Genomic DNA, 26,213 nt, shown 5'->3' with positions numbered 1-26,213 from the left:
GTAATCCGCAAATATAATACCAGACCATTAAAACTACTAAAAGGAAATTGGCGATTTTGCATTATTTCAATGTCTACGCTCAATTACCTTAACAGCCTTCAATTTTGACTTAATGCGCTTAAGCAAATCGGACGACTTATACGAGTTAGGTTAAGTAAATTTCTTCTATCCGCCTCCCGGTAGGCATAACACATCAGAACCGACTATATGTGCGACATGTGTGGAGCGTTCACCAAAATTTTAATCACAATAACAATAACGCGTTTTATTCAATTTTAGATTGGGGCGTTACTGTCACACCTTTAAGACAACCGTGTCCCCAAACCTGCCTTGTCAAAGTTACTTCAAAAATAATTTGGGGAATCCTGCCGTGTTACGCTATTGATTTAATGCAGAAAGTTTTTGTGGCAAAATTTAATGCTGCCTGCACATAATATAAAAAATCATCACCTTCCACATTTTGCTAAAAAAATGTTTTTGATGAATACGTTTTAGTTGCACCTTGCTCGGAGTTATCGGGCCCGGAAGATCAATGATTCAGGGAGGGCGATTGAAGGCGGAGGAAATTTATGGAGTTCCTGAAATAATATCGACGTCGATCGCTTAAGATTGCTGAATAATGCAAGAACTGGCAGCTGTGCTAGTAACGGACACATGGATTATTTTTTTCAGATTTCACTTAAAGAACCCAGTTAGAACAGAATTTACCAGTGTACGGTTTCTGGTATAGATTGGTAGTAGATGTGTTTTGCACTTGCACCCTTTCTCTATCTATCTGAAATCAAGAAAAAGTCGTGCGCTTCGAAGGTCAACTTAACATTCCTTTGAAATAACACATGTAGAGTGTCGATTACTTTCGACAATGGGAATTTCCTTCTATAGAAAAAAATTACTTCTACAAGACGTGGAAGCTTTTTTCTTGAGGAGAATAGTGGAGAACTGAAAATTTACCAAATAGTTGTTCTAAAGGAAAATTCTGTTTAAGGGGGCTTGGAAAATAACCTTCTAGAGGAGATTTTTTTCCTTCTAGAGTGGAAAAGGAACATAAGCAATCCTTCTAGAAGGAAAGCTTCTTCCAGGAACTTTGCAATTTGATTTGAAAACCACAGAGAAGAATTTGCTTTCTAGAGAATATGAAAACTTGCTCCTACAGAAAAATTTTCCTCCTATTGATAATGGCAGCCTTCTTTCAGTGGACAACCTCTTTACGATAAAGGAAAACAAGTTCTTTAGAGGAAAATTTTTCTTCTAGGGGTTTGAAAAGGAATTTCCTAAAAGAAATCTTTTCTTTCATGTCTAAGGAGTTGGGAACTTCTTCTTGGAGTGAAAATGAAACATGCGAAATTCTAGAAGGAAACTTCTTCAGAATTAATCTCGGAGGCAACTTCCTAAAAGAGAATATCTATTCTAGAGACTTCCGACACGACCTTCTAAATGGGTATGTTATGGAACTTCTCCGCAGGCTCCTTCTTCACGCCCTGGATGGTCGCACTGTGATCACTGTTTAATCTTCATTCAGAAGTTATTATGTTATTGTTGGGCCTGCAGCCATCAATCCGGAGATTAAAATCTCGTCATATGTTTGATGTTAATAAGAGACAGGACTGGAACCTAACCTGAGGGCTATCCCTGAAATAGGTTCTTTCTTTCCGGAAATGGAAAAAATCTGAAAGAAGAGTTTGAATTTGTACTGGGGCCACTTAATAATACGGTTGATATATGGTTGGCAGGAGGTGAAAAACGGTAACGAATTCGTGGGCAATAATTCATCCTTCCAAAAGATAATCAAACAAAGAGGTAGCGCAGTCAGTGGTGCCTAAAAATGCAAAACTGCCGCTGAGATCTCTTTCCCCGATCTAAAATATGAAATATTACAAATAATTGCCGGTTGTTATGACGATTACGTTCCCGTTTTGAACGATTTACCTTTTATTTCCGTTGTTTGTTCTCGAGTCGAACATGTGGAGCGCTTCTAGTGTTCAGTTTATCTTTTTAGTGATCGTTCAAGAACGAATGAAAGGAATTGGAAACACTGCGAATCGAACCAACCTCATTACGCATGAAAAACTCTCCGACACTTATATTTGCCTTGAAGAGGGTAATAAATTGCCCATGTCGTCCACCACATTGGACAAACACATTTATAAAAATTGACCAACATGCGATCTTTGTTGTGGCTCTCACGCGACAAAAGAGTGACTTGGGCAGCCAACAATCTCTCCAATTATTGTCATGAAAGGCGCGTTTACATGTCGGCAGGTACCCCCTTTTGAATAAGTCAGCACAGGTTTTCCCCTTAATCGTTCTCCTGGTGGACCAAGTGGCAAAAAATTTGCATTTCTAGAAATGGGCATTATGGTTTATAAGTCTCCGGGGACGAGCCGAAATGGCGCAGGTGCCGAACGGTGCGGGCCCCGAAAAAAACCTTTTGATGGTACTCAATATGCAGGATTGGAGTCGAGAAATTTTCTGTAAAAGGCGCAGAACACACAAACAGAAATGCCGACGCGGTACCACCAGTGACTTTAATGGACAGTACTTAATACCAAATCAGAAACAAATCACTCTTTGACTGATTTTTATTGTCCGAGCCAAGGGTGATTTTTTTTGTCATGCTGATTCCAAGAAAGGACCAATGGTTTCACAGAATTTCGTGAAATTTAACCAAATTTACTGTAACGGTGAATCAGCGATGGAAATATTTGCCAGTTTTTCCTCGTCTATGCGTAGTTAGACAGTGTACAAAAACCAAACCCATTTAATACAATTCAATTTATATGTTCCCAAGATTATTCGTGGCAATCTGAACGAGACGTGCATTTTTGTCACACTTTGTAAGTCTAGAGCACAACCCCAATAAAAATAACCATAAATAATAATTTTTTGAGACATTATGCCTGATCCACTGGTTCGATAGTTTCAAGACAACGATACAATTGCTGCGATTGGTTCAAACACATACTTTAGTTTGAAACATACATAATTAAACTATAAGTAATAGTGTCATTCACATTTCGGTCGTTCCCACTAACAGGTTCTTTTATGGTTAGCGTGACAAATTTTATAAAAAAAGGCCTGTCCGTTTGTCCCTACCAAGAAACTTAATCTTCACTGGTTCTCTCTGGTATTATTTACCAATTACCTACGTTCTGGTAGTCTCGTTAACTCTGCACGGTTGCTTTAGGAGTAATTTAATGGAGTTTTGGAGGAATATTTCGAGGCACGAAAATTTAATTGCAAAAACAGGAAAAAAATTCAGAATGGTTAAGTAATAATTACAAATTTAGCTCAAAATAAGCTGTAAGAATTTGAATTATGTTTTAGCTATTAAAACGGATAAAAAAAGCAATTTTGTTTCGATTTTAAATATATGTGAACTGGACCTTTTGTTGTCGAAAGAACTCGGATTAGACATTTAATTTTGAATCTAATTAACTTCCACTTATCGAGCTTCAAGGAGATAGGCATGATAGTGCGTGGAGGATAACAATGGGCGAAAGGTGGTATCATTCAAAAGAGAGGCAATGTATTAGTGATGTCACAACCTGCACCAGTACCGTCTTGAATCCACGATTATGTGCATACATATATTTACCAAATTCGTCTAAAAACATCTACTTCCCGCCAATACGTGAAACACCCTGTCCAAGTACTCCTTAATAGGCTTCAGCTCAGTAAAAAAGTTATTTAATGTTTTGGTAAACCTCAAACCACCAGATTATTCGATGGGTTCAAAGCTGGAGTGAAATTCAAAATTCATTCATTGAATTTTTTTTTTACATTTTAAGCAATCGAAATATAAGGGGGGGAGAGAGAAAAAAGACCCAAGACAAAATCTCAAATTGGCCGCATTCTGACGCTTGATTTCAAAACTTTTCATCTCTTAACGGATAATATCATTAATTCGAGACCAACTCAATACAAAAAAGATGGCAAAGAAGGAGTGTTCAATTTTTATTTTTTGGATTCATCTGCAGATTTCGCTTACTTCCTATGAGTCTCTTCCTCATAGACGAGCACTCATAGATCAACTGCAAGCACTCATAATAAGAGCAAGAATAAAGATGATACTTAGAGTGCACATCATAACGAAATGTTGGAAAAAAGCTATTTCTATAGAACTCTATATGATACCGATAATTGGCCAAATGTGTCTCGAACTCTCGACATTCCTCTCTACTACTGCACTCTTGTACAAGGGTATGATCTCATATTCTTTTCAGAGAGAATTTTCAAGACTCCTAGAAAGACTTTTCCTTCGTCTCCACTCCCCTAAGATCGGTGGTTTCTTCAGTCTTCGAAATCATGTTTTTTTTTTATTTTGCATAATTTAGTTTCCAGGCGAAAATATTCCATAATCAAGAAGCCAAGAACTAAAATTTTCGTTGAATTTTTTACCCTAATTTTCATTAATAATTCAACCTATATGAATGTCAATATCGGCAGAAAACATCTATATTATACTACTTTTTGTGCAATAATAATAAAATTATACTATACATTATATCAACTCACCTAACAATTTCGTTACAGCACCTTGTTGCGTCAACATATGCTGAGCCAAGTCGTAGTGCCTCAGTCCGAATCTGGACAACTCCAGGAAGCGCTGCTGAGACACTAGGGACGCCAAAGGGTGGCCTGGCGGGACAGGTCCGGAGCCGCCGTAAAGTTCCCTCAAAGCTGCTGATCCCAGGGAAGTTTGTATCGATGGGGAAACAGTGGGATGACCGGAATTTGCCGAAGTGGGGCCGGAATTTTGAGGGGGAATTGATGCCGAAGAAGCGACTAAAATAAAAAGTATATCAATGCGTGTTGATTAAATAGTATTTTGAAGTCTGCATAAACCGGTCTTTGTGCTTGCTTGGAAAATTGAGAAAGTCGACAGAAAGCAAATCTGATTGTCTACAAAACACTGGCTCTGTTCAGCAGAGTTAACATTTGTGCAACAGTTGCAATTTCTGCTGAATGACATGCTATCCTTCAACTACATTTAGTTGGGAACTGGAGTTATTTTTGCTCAGAACTCGAAACAGTTGTACAACAGTTGCGCGACTGTTACCTTGTTGAATGTGACTATTCACCACAATCATAACTGGTGAAATGACAAGAATTACTATCTAAATAATTAACAATGAGTTTCTTTTATGTAAATGTACAAAATATTTCAATTCATTAATATACGAGTTTTCATTAATGCTCAATTTAACAATGTTTATATGTATAAAGAGCTTTTCATTTTTGGATAAAAGCGCAAATTCGGACAGATGATTAAAAATTCTGAAAATTTGTTATAATTTATTTTTAGTTGTATATGACAAATATATTAATGAGCGATTAACATACATGTTAAACCGTCGTGAGTAGTGCCTGCGCGGCAAGCAGTCCAGCTGAATATTGATGCGGATGAAACCCTACCTGAGCACTTTGGACTACCATGAAATGTTTTTAAATTCCTACTAATCATGCAAGAAGAAACGCAAAGAATTCGACTACTTCTTTCGGACAGTACTTCGCTAATACCTTTGGAAATCAGTTTATTTATTTTTTAAAAGCTTTTTTTTGCAAGGATAAATTTCTGTTTACAGTTACACTATTCCGAGGCACAAAGACCGCTTCCTCGCAATCATCGTAAGTCGATATACGTCTTTTTTCCCTGGAAAAATCTATTGGAATCAGCGCGGATTTCTTCATAATAACTTATGTCGAAGGCAATTAAACGATCATAAAATACCTCTGCCGGTACGCGCGTCGCTTCGCAATGCACCCGGTACTCGAAATTGGACGTAAATAAATCAATTAACGATGCTAATTAATTTGCTTTTTCTACATTTCAATGTTGAGAAAATCACAGCAATACGATTGTTCATATTAAATATTAATGGCTAGGATGACTTTGAGGCAGTGGCGTAATTCCTGAGCCAATCAAGAACCCTTTAATGATTGCGGCTCTAAACCTTGTTAGCCGCCGTAAACTTCAGCACTCTACGCCACTGATGGAAATTTATGCTACTGCAACATTGAATTGCCGCTAAAAACCGGTAAATCTTGATAATTGATGTCGGTTACTCGTAATTCTAGGTACAAAAAGTGACACAATTCGAATTCGAAAAAGCTTTTGACAAATCGCTTTCGATCTAAATATCCAATCCAGGTGAACGCCAGTTCCCGATCTCGTCACGTATATCTTCTGATTTATAGTGTTTTTTGCATACCCAACGTTCTGTCCAATTAGCGTTTTCTCAATAAAATCATTCAAAAATGTACTCCGAAAAGCCCCAGCACTGCCATAGAGAAAATTAAAATCACTTTTACCATTCATTTCTGTGAATCCTTTGGCCTTTTTAAGTCAAACCAACACCCCGTGAAACGTCCTCGCTTGATTAAGTTTCGATTTTTTAGGTGCGAGCGATTTAAAAGAAAATAGTTGTTTCTAGAACAAAATTGTTCTATAAAGACATTTTAGCAGTAACTTAGATTTTTTGAACCTCAATTATTATTTCAGTCTTTTTTATTTTCGTTCGTTTTGTTATTATCTTAAAATTTTCTAGGCGAATAAGGTACTTTCTCCGTGCAGCTTTGGGGACAGCTACAAGTCTTAGCAACAGTTATCATCATTACTTTTTCTGAAAAGGAACTACTACAAGGGGGCTCAACCCCTATGTCTCCCTACGACCCGCATTTTACCTTCCCTTTCTCTCCTGAAAGTAAGCTGAAATTAAGGACAATTTTCATGGTGATAAATTTCCGAAGCAATTCGTCAAAGTAAATACTCACTCAAGTTTGACCTGACATTACTCTTGAAATTCTTACAATTTCTCCCCGTTCACTGATTTTTTCTTATAAATGTATTACCAAAAATTTCTCTCTAACTCATTCCAATCCACTATAATTTTCGAAGCAAATGTTAATGTATAAAGAGCCTTCGAGGGTGACTACCAACACGCGGCATCAAAAGCGCACACGTCCAGATGTTTTTTAAACCCGAACTAATTAATGCGGCTGTGTGTAATTACCGAGTGTTTTACACCTAAAATATGCACGATAAGGTCTGCAACAAATTAAATGTCAAAAGGGAAACTCTTTTTTAACGAAAACAATCCGCAGATTTCCATTAACCTCGTTTATGGCCAGATACACATGTCCAGTCCGCCACTGGTTAGTTATTTTCGATCGAAAATGGAAAAATTGAATTAACTATAATTGGAACTGTTCTGAAGTTTAAACTGTATATGAATACAATAACATTAATCTTGATTGATATTTTCAATAATCACTACATACTAAATATGGCCGATAGACCGGCTCCCAAATAGCTTCCTTAATCTAGTTTATATGTAATTTAGATGTCGGTAAGTATTTCATTTTGTCTACAACCACATCGATTTCGTTAAGTTTCTCAAACCGTCGTATCATTCAACTTGATGCGGTAGAAAGTTTCCATTATCCATTAATGGTATACATTTTCTTTTATACAAAACTGTGCGACTTTTCTAGAAAAATCCTGCACCAGCAGATAACTTTACCCGACATAAGCGGAAACGAGGAATACTTGATTGCTGGTATAAACGATGGTTCCGCCTACGTCTACCAGATTACACATCATCTAAAACCACCAATTTGCTCTTCAGTGCAGCATGCAGCAGTCAATCAAATTTCCTTATCAATCACTTCTCTTTGCAAACTATGACGAGCGAAAGCCTTTTGAGAAAACAACAAATGGCGCGAACATGGGGAATACTTTTACTAAAATATCAGAAAATCACCCCAAAAAGAGAGAAAAAAATGTCGAAAAACTTCAGTTTTTCTGTTTACTCTGAAGATAGGAATCTTCAAAAAAACTTTCAAAATGTATTTTAACTGCTACAGTGTGGTACCCTGTTTCAAGCGTAGTAAGCAGTACATCTACTAATACCGCTTGGGGTGCGGTAATGTTCCTTCACTACACGCCATTTTATTATGATTATATTAATGTAGCCATCCCATCAATTTGAATGATTCGATGATTTCATCACAGTGATGTGTATGTATATCTATGAAAGATAATATAATGTATGAAGCTATATACGGCAGATCAAGTATTGTCTATGTACAATGCGTGTGGTACTCAGTTGTCACCGCCCTCGAATGATTGGAAACCTCGCCTCAGCAGTTCGGTTTGCAAGTTTCACTGGCGTGCGTTAATAACCTACTTACCACATTTATTATATAATATTCTATTACAATACATTTAAACGGACGATAGCGTAGGCTGATAGAGGTGTGAAACTAATTAGTGATATTATTTCGAGATTTGCATTTAAATCGTACCTGTAGGACTGAGAGCGACCCCGCCGGGCAGACCGCTGGGGGCCGTGTTGGGCACCGGCAGTCCCACGGGGTCCATTTTCCAGTTTACTAGGCCAGATCTGGCCGCCGGCACTGGACAGCAGCCGGACAACGTGGCAACGCTGGAAAAGTCGTTCCCGGTTGCCAGAGGCGTGCCGTTGGAAATTAGCATTTTTAAAACTCAGGTGCTGGAGCTCGGGGCAGGATGTGAGTAGTTTGTTTCCATTTGAGGAAAATGCGATGGCTAGTTCTGCAAAAAAATTAAAAATCAAAACGTTTTCAAATCGTACCTGTCGGAGATAGCACCGATTATAACAATTACAATGCGTAGGAATCTCTAATGGATCTAAAAAATATTTAGGAATTCACATTTTATTTTCATTTTCAACTTAGTAGGCGGAATTTAGCTTGAAATCAATAACATAAATATCGCAGAGTTTCTATTTCTAACCAGAAACTTCACAATAATATAATATTTATGAATTTCAAATTCATGCAATTTTAAGATTAAAAAAAAATATGGCAGCATGGCATGCTCTGTGAAAACTGAATTTGATAAGGTGTGTTCGAGCTGGACAATTTTCAAAAATATTCCTTGATGGGTTCCTAACATCTGTAAGATGTAATTACAGAGATTACTGTCGCTAAGAGATTATCGGACCCTTACTAATTATTTTACATAGCCCCTCATATGTGCAAATGTGTTAGAAACCTTCGTCGCACTTCAAATGTGTTTTTGAACATACCGGTATAATCCAATGAAAACATGCACACAAAAAAGAACACGTATTGCTAATGATATCCATGTTCTTGGTGTCCATGTTCATGCTTGGCCACCATGGGTAAAATTTTCAAAATTTCTGTGAAAAATAAAGCCATATAGTAATGTGCAAAACTCGTGAGTCCAATTATTATGCATCTCGATTATGGGAACTAAGAACAATTTTAATTTTCATAACAAATATTTAAGAGCCGTTTACTTTGCAATTACCCCAGTCACGTTTTCCGAGATTTATTACGATTCTAATCGATCTTAAGGCGAATTTTTCCATATTCTGCTAGAATAAATCTTAAGATCATACTGACGTAGAATCGGCCATCTAAAGCAAATAAACTGGTTCGTTTAATAAATGTAGAGGATTTATCCAAAAATGTGGAGATATCTAATGACTAAAAAAAATGAAGGTACCTGAAGAACTTGCATTAAATGAATGATATTTTATTGGACATTTAAATAATTTGAATCCATAAAAACGGTGAAACAAAATTTAGGCATCGGTCAGATTCTTGGCTTCTATAGACAGTAGAAAAAATATTAAAAAGATGGAAAAGAACACTCCGATATCCATTCGATATTTTGAATATTTTTGGTGGCTTTAAAAAACTGAAAGCTCCAAGAGTTCTCAATAAAACTGAAAATCTACAACTAAAATTAAAGAATAGTTCAGAGAAGTCCAAAAATTAGGTAAAGGATTTTGCCTCTTATTATATATTTTGAAAATTTTAGCAACAACTTTATGGCACAAAGAATGGAACACCTATCTTTAAATATTTGCAATGGGGAGTTAATTTTCTTGAATTTGGAAAATCTTGTATTTTTGAAATTAGTATGATATTTCCAGATCACATTTCACAGAATCTCATATATTTTATATGTATATGTGGTTCTGTATTAATATACAGACAGTTTTATTTAAAATTTGTCGTTTAAATGTTGTCAGAAGTGAAGAAGAAAAGTATATCATTAATGAAACACCTTGTACAAATTATGTAAATGCATAACTGCGCCTACATTATTTTTCCATATGCAATAAGTATCTCAATACGCGATTACCCCTCGTTTTCTATATCAAACATTAAAACAAGTTGAAATTTTTCAACATTAATTACATAATAAAAGCAATTAAGAAGTATTAGTAATCATATGTGTTCACAAGTGAAAAGTAAATTTCTTCAAGACAGTATATGACGACCTGTAGATACCACCGTATATATTGCCTATTAATATGTATGAAATTAACCTGTATTAACGTGAATTCCAAAATTTTTCGCAATCATTTTTTTTACCTGAGTGACTCATTATCTTAATTAAATTAAAATCCCCCTCCTCTTTGAATTAAATTAGATTCATTGAAAACATTAGCCGCAATATAAGTAATGCTGCTCATAATGAACAAAATAAATATTTGTACCGTTTATATGAGGAATAATCTTGTTTTTTTTTTGAGGCGGAGGGGGGGGGGGGGGGAGTTCGAAAATCGCCATCATCAATTTTTTGTTTGTTTTTACTTTATCTTACAGACCACTTCATTTGATTTCAGAGCAGTTCTTCTAAATTTTAAAACTTCGCCATTGTTATAAGTATAACATACGTACAAAATAACGAGTTCTTATGCGAGCCGGTGATTAAGAAAAAATTATTTTTAGGTAAGCAAAATCAGTACAGAAAAGTCATGTGTGTTCTATGAATTCATAAAGACCGCAGTTTCAAGCATCATTTTTGTATATAAAAGAACTGGACGACTTGGGTTAAAAATAAATACATATATGAAAGCTTTTGGTAACAAACCATTAAAAAAAGTCTGGATTGAAGATGGATTTATGTGGGAAATTATAGTTCTTAGACTTATTGCGGCATTATGGCATGTTGGAATGTTCTTACTTTCACTGCTTTTTTGAAATCGTCGTGTAGAATGTGTTTTGGGAGGAAAGAGAAATACTGAAGTGGTGAACAGTACAGAATGAGTCAGTATGTTGTGGCGCGATTCCCTAAATATTCACTATAGAAGTATTTCCGCTCGGTACATTCTGTGTGGCTGAAAATATAGGACAATAGAGAATATTTTGGAGAATCAAACTATAACATGCGTCAGAAGAAAAAGAAAATATGAAGAATCTACGAAAAGAAACGAATAGTTAGATGTAATTTTGCAAAAATCATCATTTGGCATGAAAGTAATAGACAAACCGTCACTCCCTCTGTAGGAAAACCGAATTCAAACTAAATGAAAGCAAACCATACCTCTCCAAAACCCTCTCTGCACCAGCAACCACCAAACATACGAAAAACAAACTAAACAAAAACTGTCACTAAGTCCTCGATTTTTCTAAAAAACCCGGTTCAATATCCCGAAAATTGTTCACTTTTCCGCGACTCTTAATTGTGCTCAAAGCTCGCCGCGTTTGAATGCTCACCGGTAGCGAACTTAACACCAAATGATCGCTCTCGCTTCCACAGTCCACAGGTGAAAAAGGAGGTAAAACTTGCTTTACCTAACTCCTTTAACCGCCACCGGTTGGCTGTGGAGGATAAACGATAGGCAGTCTTTCAGGCCGAACGCCAAACCCACTCGCCTTGCTCGAGTTTCAGCTTGAAAAACAAGGATGTCACCATAGGCTCTTCAACAAGTAGAAGAGAGAACAGCTACGGTAGATCATCGATAACTAGAGAAGTTGTAAGGATTTATTGATATATTACCGGCTTCTTGTTCCTATTTAACAGATATCCGTTACCGAAGGTGTTTTAGTTGTAGCGTTATCTCTTTTTATCTGGCGAGGATATATTTGTCTTGCCGTAGGAGTCGAATGGAAGTTGTTTGGGCTGAGATTTTCATCTCCTTTAAGTACTTCGTAGTTAATTGCTTCGTACCGCTGCCACAGTCCATTTAGGGTTAACGTCCATTGTCTGTTTCAATACACAAATAAACGTCGTCCATTAAGGAAGATAAAGATTTTATCAATAAAAAAAGTATTGGCGATCATTGAGAATATTGATCACATTTTGGTATTTTAGATGTCGCGGGAAACGTACAAAGCGTCGTCTAGAAATTGCGACATGAGGCGCCCCAGGGACAGCGGCAGAAACCCCAAATGCATCTATAATTTTTTAGTCGGAAATAACGATCTGCACGTATTTTGATTAAGCAACGGCAGTAGTCAAAGTATGATTAGCTTTTGCCAATTTTTTAAACATGCTCGGTTTGATCAAATTATTAATCAAATAACTAAGAAGGAATTTTACTTTTATTAAAAATTATTGCGGCAATAAAAACAAAAACTCTCTCGACGAATTTATTAATAAACATAATTTCATAAATTCACTCATGTAACAAATAAAATGGCAGCGCAGCGCCGTTTTTTTGTCTCAAAAATTGTCATGGCTGCAGATTGAGGAATGTCAGTTATCAAAGCCTGATCAAGAGTTACTAAATTTGCACTGAATAGGTCAATTTTACCTCGAGTTTTTTGCCATATTCTCAAAAATATTTATGTATCATATAACAATGAGTAGAAAGCGCTAAAAGCCCATCTAGGAAGACCTAAATAATCCACAAAAATAATAAATACGGAGTCTAAATTTGAGAATGCAATCAGTTGGGGCCTAAGTCATCACACATGGCTGTTTCCGAGACAATAATGAACGGATACCTAAGCGAAAAACCTTTCTTCAAAAAGTCGTTTGGTATCAAATGCTGTATTTTGACTTGTAAATTGGACTAAAATATCAATTTTGACATGCAAAAATGGAGAAAATTAAAGTACCAAAATTCCAAAATGACGAACCTTCGCTATCTCAGTCATTTTCCAAAGGCGTTAGTTCTAAAAACTAAATATAATGCATAAACGAATGAGGAATTGTATAGAATTCAATATTAATTAATCCCCTTTTTAGGAAAAATTCGGAAAACTATATGGAAAACTTATCACCGTAAGTTGTAATCGGTGAACTAAAATAACCGTCTTTTGTCTCTTCTTCTCCATCATAGGATATAGATACTGGATGGCTGAATTCAGGTAAACCTTACATTACATCACGAAGCAACAGGACAAGGGATTATTATTTTATGTCATTTTCTAGCGTCCGTAATAAACAATGACAGACAAATATACGACCAAGAGACGGTACTGCGGTGAATGACAGGATTATTGCACAGTGGTGGCAAATAAAAATTTTTACAAACAAAAAAAATGTTCAATCTTTATTCGGTTTAGGTTTGATATTATCAGAGAGGCTAGAATTTAAAGAGTGTTTAATTCATATCGGCAATTCTCTCTGTCCATATCTCAAAAATTGTACTATGTACATCCACTTTAAAAATACGCTGTGCTTGAATTTCCCATTAGAAAAGTAAGTTTGCTAAAAGTGAAATTTTCCATTTTGTGGCACTGAATTTTTACAATAGGGAGCTATAGGACTAAAATTCTGATGAGGGTGAAGCAAAATCCAGGGTCAAATAATCCAGCAAATCAAGCAAACAACAAAAAAATATTAAGCAACCTAACAAAAATCATGCAGTGGTCTTCCCTAAAGTTTTGGCGTCTTTAAGACGATAAATTAAAAATTAATGTTTAAGAAGTTATTTGATTTGTACATTAAAACCATCAGAATTCTAGCCCTTCGCTACGCCTCTGATTGCTCTTATCGAACCAAAAACAATAAACCTCGCACAAAAACCCAATAGTTTAACATAAGCCAATTAAATTTTAATTATCGACAAACCACACTCGTCTTATACCGATAATTGGAAATAACGAGACGAGAGACGTCAGGTACCAGAACCTAGGAACGGTTGATACCTAAGCTGGGCACCGAGTCATGCACGTGACGATATTAGATTAGAAATCAATTTAAATTGTTTACACCTCCGTCCTGTTAGAGGGCCCAAAAAAGTGAGAAAACAATTAAGGATTTTTAAACGCCGTTTGATTGATTTTAAATTGAGGATGCCTATTAAGTAGCTGATAGTCGCTGGCTAGGTGGCTATAATAAACCTTTGTCAGACCCTCTTTCAAGCTGTGATACGATCTCTGCACGGTTTGTATGCATTTATATTAAATGTAGAAAAAAATTCAATTAATCCAAATGAGGTGTATAGGGTGTTTGCTTGGAAGAAACTAGAAGATGAGAATATTAAAGACTTAACATGAAGCAGCCCTACCAGCGTGTTCTCCATCAGTCAAAATTCATTGGAAACGACTTTTTTAGAAATTCAATAATAAAAATTATCACCAAAAAGGCCACAGAGTAGAGTTCTTTTATTTCAAAAAGAGTCTTGATTGCAGATTGTGTATATGGAATTTTTGGGCATTTGGATTCTTGAGCCCATTTAAGGAGGATTCCGCGCAAGTAAGAGGCATGCTCTACCTTTTTTGGATAGTTCAAACACTTGTATTGTCAAGGTGTTATAACTATTATTTGACACATTTGTGAAATTTATTGCTACAACGACACGAGGTAAAATATGTTTATCAAGTTTAAGCAACACACTTTCCGCAATGCTCTGCCACCACAAATAAATGGCAATGTAACACCATTCTTTTATCTCAAATATTGTAGAGCCGCAGATTAATTGAAGTTAGTTGCCAAAGTATCATTAATGCTTCCGTACTTCCATCGAATCTATACGTTCGGAGAATTTTCAAATAGATTAGTTTTGCTCCGAAGTTTTGTAAAAACTCCAAAAAAGTTTACATACTTTACAATAGCACTTGAATAGATAGAATCTTCATTATGAAACGTGATAATAACCGTATTGTTAAAACCCTAATCATTCACAAAGTAATAAATACAGAGCTTGTGCTTGATGTTTAGAGCAGCTCTAGCCGCAAGGCATTCGTGTCTCCGACACATCAACCAGCGAACAGACGGCAAACTCTTAAATTCTATTTGCAAAATTCCAAAAAAACACTGAAGTGGGATGGTCACAACTATAATCGAAAAATATGTAATTTTGTCGGAATCCACTCACCTCACAAATGGAATGACAACGATTCACAGTTCTTTTATTTCCAAAAATTGTTGTTATAGCAGATTGAATTATGACAGGTGTCAAAGTATGATCTGTGTTGCTGAATTTTCACCAGATTTGCACAATTTTATTTTAGAGCCTCTATTGAAAAGGTTCGTGGTCGGGATAAAGGTACTCTAGTAAATAGAGTAAATGAAGTGTTCAAGATTTACTAAATTTTGATGCGCTGCAGTTCCCTTTAATCTCTGGAGGGTCTTTATGGAAATCAACTTTTCAGCGTGTGTGATTCTAAATATTCCTTACAAAAAGAATTTAGTGAAAATTGTCCACGATACTCCGAGGAAATAATCCCGGAGAAAGGATTGTTACGAAAACTTGAAAAAAAAATCCCTCGATAATTATGATCTTTGTTGAGTAATTTTATAGAATATACAGAATCTGAGGACACGTTTCGCCGCCATACATAGGTACCTAGGTGCAGGATGGGCAGTCTACGGAAGAAACTGAGGAGGAAATTAAATACGGGAAATTCTGATTCAGAACAAAACTTTTGAGTCAGCGTTAAAAACTTATTAGTTAAGAAGTTATCCGCGTCAAAAACAGGGAAACATTTTTGAGGGTTCAATATAATAAGTACAGCAGTAACTTCTGCTTTTTTCCTGCTCTGTATGTGTTATCTGATTGGAACTGAGCAGCCCATATCATACAGAGAGAGAATATCGCTTCCAACGGCTTCTCAAATATTTAATTACAGGCGGATCACAACTTGCAACTTCCATTGTATCCATCATTCGTTCGGTTTCTTTTTCTGTTTTTAAATTGGCTCCATCATGGTGCCTTGTTTATTGATCCCACCGTAGAATTTTAAATGGAACGAAAACGAGCTTCGATTACTGTTGTCGCTTAATGCTTAAAATGCGGTTTTACGGCACCCACGAGACGCCGCGACAATGACTCCGGAGTAGTTCTGGTGCGGAATTTGATCGCGTTCCCTGCCCCCGGTGGTCAAGCGTAATTATCTATTACGCTTCGCTAACGACTGAACGCAGCTTTCCCATTGGTCGATTACGTTCAGCGTTACGGAAAAGTGTAGCGAAAACGCCCAGAGCGTAACGTGGGCGAGGCTTAGGGGTCTTGAGGACCGCCTTTGCGTTAGTGTGAACGAGCGTTAGAGCTATGTTCCTGGATTTATTTCGAAAATTTCTTTCACAGTCAAATTAATGGTGGAACGTGTTTTCCAAGTATTGGTATTACGCTAAGCAATGTCCTCGTGAAGGGTGTCAGCAGACTGCCCCAAATCGATTCTAAATATTTCCTTATCGTACTTCTATAGAACGGTGTAGAAACGAACTTTCGATTTTTGGAGAAATTTCCTTATTGCGTTTACAGTGTTTCCAAATAGAGTTTCTCCATCTTATATTAAAAAAATCAAAAATTTAAAAAGTTTTGACATTAAATTTTTTTCAAAATTCGGACCTTAATTAAATTTCATTTCAAATGTGTCATATTCAATAAATTTTAATAACTGTACAATTATTCCTCGCCTATGATGCTGGGTTTAAGCTTAATAAGCTATGATTAGCAGCGACGCTTCCGGAAACACACGAAAGTCTCCAGCTTTAGTCAGATAACTGAGAACTTACAAATTACACCGTGATTATTTGTTTTTAATTATGTATGATTTTCAATCCTGTAGTAAATTGAAACCTCGTTTAGTGACCAAAAAATACAGGACCAAAATTCCAATCAATCCCCCAAAAAATCCTTGCTCACTGTTGAGGTACTGCAGCTTTCTCTATGTAAAGACCTTCTAACGATGTAAAATTTTTAATTTTTCCACTTCAAGATATTTTTGGTTTAACCAGATAATTATAACAGTTGTTCAGGTTTAATTTTTGGAATAACAATTTAATGTGAATTGCTTCTACACAAGATTAAAAATGCTCTTTATTCTAAGAAAGGTAGAATCTCAACACATCTTCAGGAAATCAGGAAGTCCTGGGGACTCTATCCATTATTATCCAAATGATGCTCTGATAAGTTCATGGACAATAAAATGAACTGAAGGAGGATTCCGGTATACAGAAAATGATATTGATTGTAAATTCTTGAAAACATTGTGTTTAAATTTATATTATTGGTATGTGTTTACATTCTCGCAAATCTATTAACTTCTGGAAACACCCGGTAACATTCCACAACTGACGTTATCTCATCTTTAATCATCGTATTTCTGAAAATCTAAGAAAGCCGTACGAAACAAAATGTTTTTTTCTCTGCCCATTTCCTGTTATTTAGTAACTTGAACATGTTCGCTTTTTTTCTTCACAAATCTCAGCAACTGAGAGAGACTCACCCTATACGAACCTTCTTCTGGTTCACAAAGGCGAAAACTCACCCTTATTAAATGGTAATAAGGCGCTTATCGCGACCCATATTCAAATTGAGAAAACGACGTTATTGCAGTAAAACGTGTGCTTATGATATATTGCGCAGCCATGTTGGATTTCGCGACACGATCGACCCGAATCAAACTGAAAATTATATGTTGTACCTTTTTTAGTGCCCCATTTCCTTATTTTCTAGCAAACAGAAACGAAAACTGACATGAACATACATGAGAAAATAGAACTGTGAGGTGATAATTTGGTTTTGCTAAGCCAATACCATCAGTCTTTAAGACTGTATCAATTTTACGCACATGAATTGAAATCCATTTTGAAATGCTGAAATTCGGTAGTCCAATCTTCTTCATAAGGAAGAAAAAAGTATTAAAAGTTCGCTCTGTTAAGTCCCCCCTCCCCCCACCCTTTCCCCCAACTTAATACTTTCACTCCTTTAATCCACTCAAAAAAACGTATATATGAGCATTTTATAACAGTAATCTCATTGCGATCAACAAGACTGGCATTAAGAAAAACCACAGTAATTAGAACCACAATTAAAATATGTAAATAAGCATGTGATTATTACTGTAACACTAAATTGCCTTTTAATAAAAAAAAAGTCGGTAATTACGAGCGAAGAACAAGGGGGCGCTAATAACATTTTTTACACCGGTGGATCCTTTTAATATCAATTTGAATTTCAAACAAATTTTAAATAATGCATAGTAACGTAACGAACCGTATAAAGCATTTAATACATATTAATAAGATATATTTATGAAGTCATTAAAGGCAGTTTAACGTATCAACAGCGCTCAAGATTTTTTTGAAGGAATTTTCTTCTTTGGGAAAACTCTCAATTGAATTGAGGTCAATGAGGGGTGCGTGCTTGGCCGTCCAAAGAGGAAACTGCCCCTATTGGAGCAGGCCGATAGGCAAATTCTTCGCATTACCATATTTTATATAATGCTTTTCCTACAATAATCTCGTCTGAAAATGTTCGCGACTTATGCATCCAATTAACCTAATAAACGTTTTAAACAGGGTGTCCCAAATTTATTTTACATGCATGAGCAGCTTAGTTATCGCAAAGAATACTATCCCAGAATTTGATAATACAATTTTCTAAAATATTCCCCATTTATCCACTGTGTATCTTTTATCGTAACTGAGATCCTCATACATATAGAACTAGTTTGTGACACACTGTATGTAATATATGGGGAAATGTATATTTATAAATACTACTTCTTATATGTACTGCTAAAAATCGCATAAAAGGGAGTTTTATCGCAGGATACTTAAACCCAAAATCCGTTCGGTTTAATCGAATTTATGCGACAATAAGAATTAATTTTATTAGTTGGGCTTGGCCCCGAAATCAATTTAGAAAAAAATTAATTAAACAAAATCGCTCAGATATCGCGTGGTTTTAATCGGAATGACCATTATGAAAACAAGTTTGTGGAGGCTGTCAAGAGTCAGTCCTTGCAAAAAGACAACTCATATGTAAGATAGTTTTTTGAGGTACCTGAAAAGCACTCTTTTGTAATTAATAGAGCATATTATTAGAAAATATTTATGTAATATATACAGGTTTTTAGTTTGAAACTGCAACATAATAGAGTCGCAATAATACGATTAAAAAAAACATAACCTAAAATAGCATATACAAAAAACTTGATGATGTCTTGGAAACAAATCGTTGGAAAGAAGAAGTGTCAATTGCAGCTGAGGAAGTTGCAATAAGAAAATATTATTTTTTTTTAGAAATCTGTTAAAATAGCTTCCAAAATAAATAAAGACACATATTCAAAGATATCTTCTTTTAAATTTTTCCAAAAGCAGATAAAGATAATTAATTTTTATAGATGCCGTTCATGTGATTTCCTCATAGCGCAACTTTTTTCCAATTTAACCAATTTGTTGCCTCTTACGATTTCGAAGGTTCCAATCCAAAGTATCTTTATCTTGGATACCCTATATATTCGGCGACGTCAAAAAAATTAAAAAATACCGAAATGTTGAAATTTTACGTCATGTACGAGTCAATATCAAAATTACTAATAATTTACATGATTCAAGCATCAGTTGACTACCAAAACTGCATTTGACAAATACAACAAAATCGTCTAATTTTGCCCTCAAAAATAACACAGAGTAAAACTGAAGCATCCTGTATACGGAAGATATATTATCAGACTATACAGAAACCGAAAAGTAAGTATCCTTAGAGGGTTTACGATTGGTAAAATTCGTTTGAACTTGACACTGTAAAAGTGTAAATTTTTGCGATCCACTGTAAGTCTAAAACAACTTGAAAGTTGCGATTTTTTGCGCCAAACCCTTGCCAACATTGCAATCAATAGATAAAAAAATATTTTGAGTCGTAACACTAAAATTTGTAGGTACGATAACTACCTGTTCATGAACTATTGGTTCGTTGAGAATCCCCAGTCGTTATTTGAAGGAAAACCGGCCATTATAAGCTTTAGGCGATACGTTGTGTTTTGCTTGATACTAACAAGACATTGGCGGGAGGAAAAATTCAATTCGAGTCGACAACTCACCGAACTAGTTTTCCAGGAGAACCCGGAAATCTGCATGATATGTCAATAAATTTAAATTTTACAGGAGCGCAACACCGATGGTTTTGTTCCGCTGCTGCACAAAATATAAATAAACGAATATTAGAACTAATTAGTAAACAGAATCAATGACCATTCAAGATCACGTTTTCGAAACCACCTCGTATGTCTCATAGCACCCGGGGTACCACTCCCTGGACCCGATAAACCCCGTAAATCAATGTCTGCGGTAATCTGTGCGGCTTATCCGTGGTGCGACTCGCTCGGAATGGGTACGAATAAATATAAATTAGTCCCCGACTGCCACTAATTTGCTGTCAACGTTACAACGTCATCGACAGCTCGGCATAGGAAATAATTAATTCTTAAATGGCATACCGGAGTCAAAGAGAATGGTCTAATTTGCATCAAAAGGTTGCCTAGAAAAAGATCACTTCTGCAAAAACAGAATCAAAATAAAAAAGCATTGTCAATGCTGTCATCGAAACGTCATTGAATTACTTCAATATGTTATTCTAAATTGTACCAAACCTCAAATAATGTTCGAATTTGATAAATGTAAATGATTATGTCAAATTTCTGAACGACTGGCTGAATGAGTGAGGTTAAAATTTGACACATTATTTGACATTTGTTGAACTTCGAACTTCGTTCATGTGTCAAATTCTCTTTGTTCTAGTCCATTATTTAAAAGAGGGAAAAGATCTGTTTTAAGGTTGGATTCCATAGGTAAAGTTTAAATCCAGCCTGAAGTTTAAGCTCCAGAGTTGACGTGTAGTCACTCATTCTTTTCACAGCATCTTTCCCAATCTTGATTTCAACTTGAAGTGGAAGTTACACCGGGCGCATAGAAACGGCCGGAAGTAATAGCAAATCGAACTGTTTTAAAAGTTGGAATAGTATAAATCCCTTGGAACAATTGCCCATAATATCTAATTAAAATATATATATATATATTTCAAGGGATTTTTTTTCATTTACAAACACTCTGAATGTGTCAACGACCCAGTGGTTTATACCTGGAAGAGCTAATTCCTAATATTATAAGCACAGCACAAAAGGGGGCCTCCACTTAATGGCCCCTTAATCCACCCCGAAATCTACCATTACATGCTAATATCGAAGTCATTTGATCCAATTTTCGACAACCACGCGCAGCGGCAAAAAACGCATTTAAATATGTCATTTCATATAGCTAATTTACAATTCGTGATGATGAGCGAGTGAAATAGATGCAGGTGATGCGTATCATCATTTTTTTCTAGCTTTCGTGTGCGGCGTAGATCGATCTAAGTAATTTTTTTCGTCCCCTGCACCTGCCACTGCTTCATTATAGTTTTAATGTCCGATTGCGTTTCGTATCTCCTGAATAACGGGCGTATTTGCTTTTTAACACTCGGTATCTTAGAAACCGTTCAGTCTGTCAAAAGTAAGGAAAACTCAAATTTTCGACAGGCAGTGGCGGATCTTGGGGTAAAATAAGCAACTTTGTTCCTGATTTATATATTACCTCTTAAGTTACGACAATGATTTTTCTACAGAACTTAAAAGTACGAGCTTACAATATTTACAAAAATCAGTGGCGTAGTTTTAGGGTTTCAACAATATCTCAAAATGCTGAGAAGAAAACGACAACTTTTTCCTTGACTTTAAACTTTTTTAACCGTTTTCGTTAAGATTCTCTTTTTATTGTCACTGATACGTAAGCGTCGTTACTGCAATTAAAAGCAAAATTTTCATATTATAGAAACGGTATACACACTCAGCACACACACCTAATCTAAAAAGCATTGGCATATCACAACTTTTTATATTTGACAGTTTTATGAAAGTGGAGATTCGTTACTTCTGCGAGTGCTGAAGTTGGCGAGAAGACCCAGATTTATATGAAAACTAGAGGGATTTTTTAGTCTTGTGCTGCACCACTGAAGGAGGATAATTATTAACCGTTTTCCTTAAGCAGGTGTAGCTAGGAACGCCTCCGGTCAAGCTCACAAGCCCCCAAATCATATCCGCCAATTTGTAAAGAGGCGAAAATAACAGCATTTAATAATATCAGCCCGCCCGATCGCCCGATCTGAACCCTATGGATCAGATTATGAATTCAAAAATGAGCGCCTTTGGGTCTTGAGTCAACACCGGGGCATTAAGATTATTTATGGTTTTTTAATGGAAATTAAACATTTCGGCTCTACGCAAGTACCAAATTCGAATGAAACGCTTTGCTCTAATGTTATGTAAACGAATTCTCCAGAAGAGAGGTCTAAGTCTCGACGGCCAGATAATCATAATACGATATACTATAGGCATCTGGTCCGGTTCTTGTTTTTGTATAAAAAGTGCACCGGAGGAATTTAAATCGGGAATCAAACAGTAGCGGAGCCGAGGCGACACGCGGGGCACCCAGGCGGAATCCGATGGGCGAGGATGAGGTGTCCCGTAGGGGGCACCCATGACCCATTCACCAGGGATGGAATTAAGAAAATTTTAAATTTAAAAATTCTTCATATTAGTTAGAGCAAGTAGCTATGAAAATACTAAAAAATGATTCTCCAATTGCACAATCGTTTTCTCGACAATCTCAATATTATTTTTTCGCATTTTAAGAAAGGACCGATAAAAGTAGCAAATTTAACTTTTGCAGGCAACACAAAGTAATGAAAAATTGATGTTTTGGAAATCATGATAAGTAAAGTTTCAAAAAATTAAAAAGAGAGTTCTGCTTTTCACCACCCTGTATTTTGTTTTCCGGAAATTTAACAGACCTTAACGTATGTTAAAAAACTATTTCAACTCATTTGGAGACACCCCTGATTTATCACTTTTAATTAAAATGTAGATCTACATCTTTTTTGGAATCTTTAGTACGTTTCGTCTAAAAATTAATATCATCATTGGCGTATCAAGAACTGAAAAATTTCCTTACTACCTCGAAACACAGTTCAATTGCATTTTTTCGAGTTTTCGATCCCTTGAAGGACGTCTCTAATATTCGATTTTAAAACAACATTTAAATTATTAGTTTTTGACGAATCTAGTCATTTTTAATTTTAAATTCGAAATCTTCAGTGACGTCACACGAAGGGACCAATTCAAAGGCAGCCATTGCTTCATCATCAGAGAAGCGAACTTTTAAGAACTAGATACTGCAACGAGAAAGCTTTTTTGGCATTTTATCTATCGAAGAAGTGTCCGACTATCACCGGTAAATAGGAAAGAGGATCACCGGAAAGAGTGACAAACGTAACTGCTTCCTCCATCTATACATCTTGGTGACGCCGCTTCTCGACATCGGTTCTGTACCTATGAGAAGATTCAGAACAGTCGTTCTTATGGTGTCAACAAGATAAACCAGGATATTGCTTATTCAAGTTAATTCTCCAAGTAAACATACTACTGTCCTCTAAAAAGGAACGGAAGAGCCACGACTTAAACTGATGTCTCAGTTAATACAAAAGCAATGCTCTAAGGGCAACTTATTTAAGACATTGACAACAATCAATCACATGAAGCATAAAAGAGAATATATTAACACGCAATGATGGGCTATTCGAAAATTGCATGAAAACATCATGATGGGAAAAACGTGACTTGACTACATCAAGAACGAGATTAACGAAGCACTGCTACAAGAGAAATCGACAACTTCTCAAATCCTCAAATCCCACGTAATAGAAGTCGGACTTGCAAGCACAATGGCCATCATCCTGATCATGATCTTAGTGATGAGAGGATGGAAAATCGAAGGGAGTCGACAACTGAACTTCGTGTTGACGGGGAAGATGTTCCATGAACGAAACGTGAAAAAATAGATCATTGCCTTTTCTCAGTGGTTTCTTGCAGAAATTCAAAAATCTGCAATGAAGTGTCAGATAAGAAAAACGAACTTTGACCGCTTCATTTGCGGAATTGCCATTTACAAATCACAAAAACTTCTGCTTTTAGTTTCTCTATAAATGATCGTGTAGTAATAAATTGAAAAATAGGGACAAAGAGTAGATGTTTTCCTTAAAGCTAAAGACAAAATGATGTTTTGGCCTAGGCGGTGCTTGAGGAAAAATTCGAAAATCTCGCTTTCCTTATTGAGAAATTAGCTATCACAAAAAGGCCGAAATCAGGGTTCTGCGTTTCCTGTGGTAACATATTAGCAAGAGCACTTAATATTAGCGACAGTTATCTCCTGGTTAAAATTGGCAGCACATTCATAATTAAGTCTTTAGACTTACAATCATTATTTTGACTATAGATTTATGGGAGTTTCAAGTTTCTTTTTTCAGTGTGTCGAAGTGGGCCCGAATGTCTGCCCACCAATTCCAGGCTGTCTGCTAAATATGGGACAAATATCAAATGGCATATTGCCATTAAAAGTTTCAGCACACCAACCAATAATCCTGAGTCATCTTCAAAAATGGGTCTCACACCTTTCTACGAATTTGGCAGTAAATTAATTTAGTTTTCACACCCGTACAAATTCGTTCCAATAATGATACCACTAAAGAAAAAAAGGAGGCAGGAGCACTCCGTCCCTGTTTTCCAATCATAACGCTGAAATGAACATCTCGAACGGATTCTTGGTACCCTTCAACTTAATTTCGGAATAATACCGAGCCTTTTATCATTTTATTTAAACTCATGTCATTCAAATTAAGATTTTAGAAATTTTAATTCGTCCCGAGGAAAAAACGAACTGGTTTCGTGTTACGTTGTTCGGAAGCTAAAGCTTATAAGCCCTGAAATCTGAAAAGGAGTCGGGTTCTTTCGACTTACTTACGCTCCAAGGGATTTTCAATTAATTTCTTGAAATCGACCATAGTTGAGAGGTATTTGTTTGGCGTCGCGGAATTATAAGGTTCGTTTAAAACCAAATCACAAAGGCAAATCCTGAACTGCTCGGAGGAAACCGCAATAATTGACCAAAAAAAAAATAAACCCCATATTTACGTGGTAGAAATGTTAAACTCATTGTGCATAAAACCAGAGCGATGGAACTGGCCCGGCAATTATCTACGTCTATTTCTCAGGCACAACTGCTTTGTTTAGTCTTGCATACATATTAATTTTGTTAAAATTAATAGGTTTGTTACCGAAAATTTTTAAGCCGCCACTTAACCAATTTCGGTCGTTTACCTCCGAATACCGAAAATATTTCCTTCGATATGTGGAAAAAATATTCTAGTAAAAATTGTCCCACTTTCTTAGATATAACCACAGGTTTAAGTCGCCATATAATCGGCCAAAATTGTTAAGAAATTATAGGAATTATGCCCGTTACACACACGGTATCAAAACTTGTTACAGGTGTGTGAAGAACATCGAATTCGGTCAATTTTGTCATTATTTTTTCGTAAATGTTGAGGGCCCATTCGCTAATGTGAGAACGTTAGAACCTTCCTACTACATTCCTTACAACCTTACAATACACCGTATTTTTATTACTTCTATGTGTGTCTCCTTCTCTGAACTGAGAACGGGAACCAAATAAAAGTTATAAAAACTGAATATCAGTGCCCATCTGAGACTATGTGCATATCTGAAGCTAAACTAAAAATGCCATTTAGTTTCTTGAAATCCCCACAAGTCATGAAGATCAGTATTTTATATATTTTATTTGAAAATTATATTTCAGGAAACTCAGAAATTTTTATTCTCAGCAGTCAAAATTATCTGAACCTGTATGAATCGAAGAATGCGTGGGTGTCATCAAGTCTTCCTGGAGATCCAAAGATTCTTCGGGGTCAAAGACCCAAACGCACTTCCACGTGGTGCCTCCTGGATGCATCCCACCTTTACTACCTACCCACCCTTACTCCGAGTCCGGGCAACCAATCCTGAAGGAGGGAGAGAGGGGTAACAGGTGTCGAAGACAAAAGGATGGATGTTCAATGGAGAGCTCCTGAACGCGGGCCTGTTACAGAAACGACCTATTGCATCATTAGAAACCAACCCTGCAGGCAAACACGCTAGACAATGCCATAGAAGGTCGAGACGCAAAGACGAAGAGGCCAAATACGGCCATGCGCGAAGGGATGCCAAAACCTAAAGGAAAGCGTCTCAGAAGAAAACACAAACATGCAGGAACAATTTCCATTGCCGCAAGGAGCAAAAGTTTCTATAGGATGTGCACATCAAAATTAGTAACAATACTATATGGAAGGAGGTAGGCA

General features: G+C 36.2%; 1 protein-coding gene across 3 annotated transcripts in view; it reads right to left on the bottom strand.

The window, feature by feature from the left end:
* Positions 1-26,213, bottom strand: part of LOC136343986 (paired box protein Pax-6-like) — a 52,653-nt gene that overhangs the window by 13,661 nt on the left and 12,779 nt on the right. For 2 of the 3 annotated variants that reach the window (XM_066291010.1, XM_066291014.1), the window contains exons 1-3: positions 11,348-11,555; positions 8,308-8,575; positions 4,516-4,785 (exon numbers count right to left, since the gene is read on the bottom strand). In XM_066291010.1, coding sequence (XP_066147107.1) covers positions 4,516-4,785; positions 8,308-8,497 — 460 coding nt within the window. In that variant the 5' untranslated portion in view covers positions 8,498-8,575; positions 11,348-11,555. Of the gene's footprint in view, positions 1-4,515; positions 4,786-8,307; positions 8,576-11,347; positions 11,556-26,213 lie in introns of those variants that run through there. The other variant, XM_066291013.1, reaches the window with a different exon arrangement.

Source organism: Euwallacea fornicatus, chromosome 16 (assembly GCF_040115645.1).
Source record: "Euwallacea fornicatus isolate EFF26 chromosome 16, ASM4011564v1, whole genome shotgun sequence".
NCBI lineage: Eukaryota > Metazoa > Arthropoda > Insecta > Coleoptera > Curculionidae > Euwallacea > Euwallacea fornicatus.
Note: the sequence above shows the minus strand (reverse complement) of the source record. Positions and strands in the feature narration are given on the sequence as shown.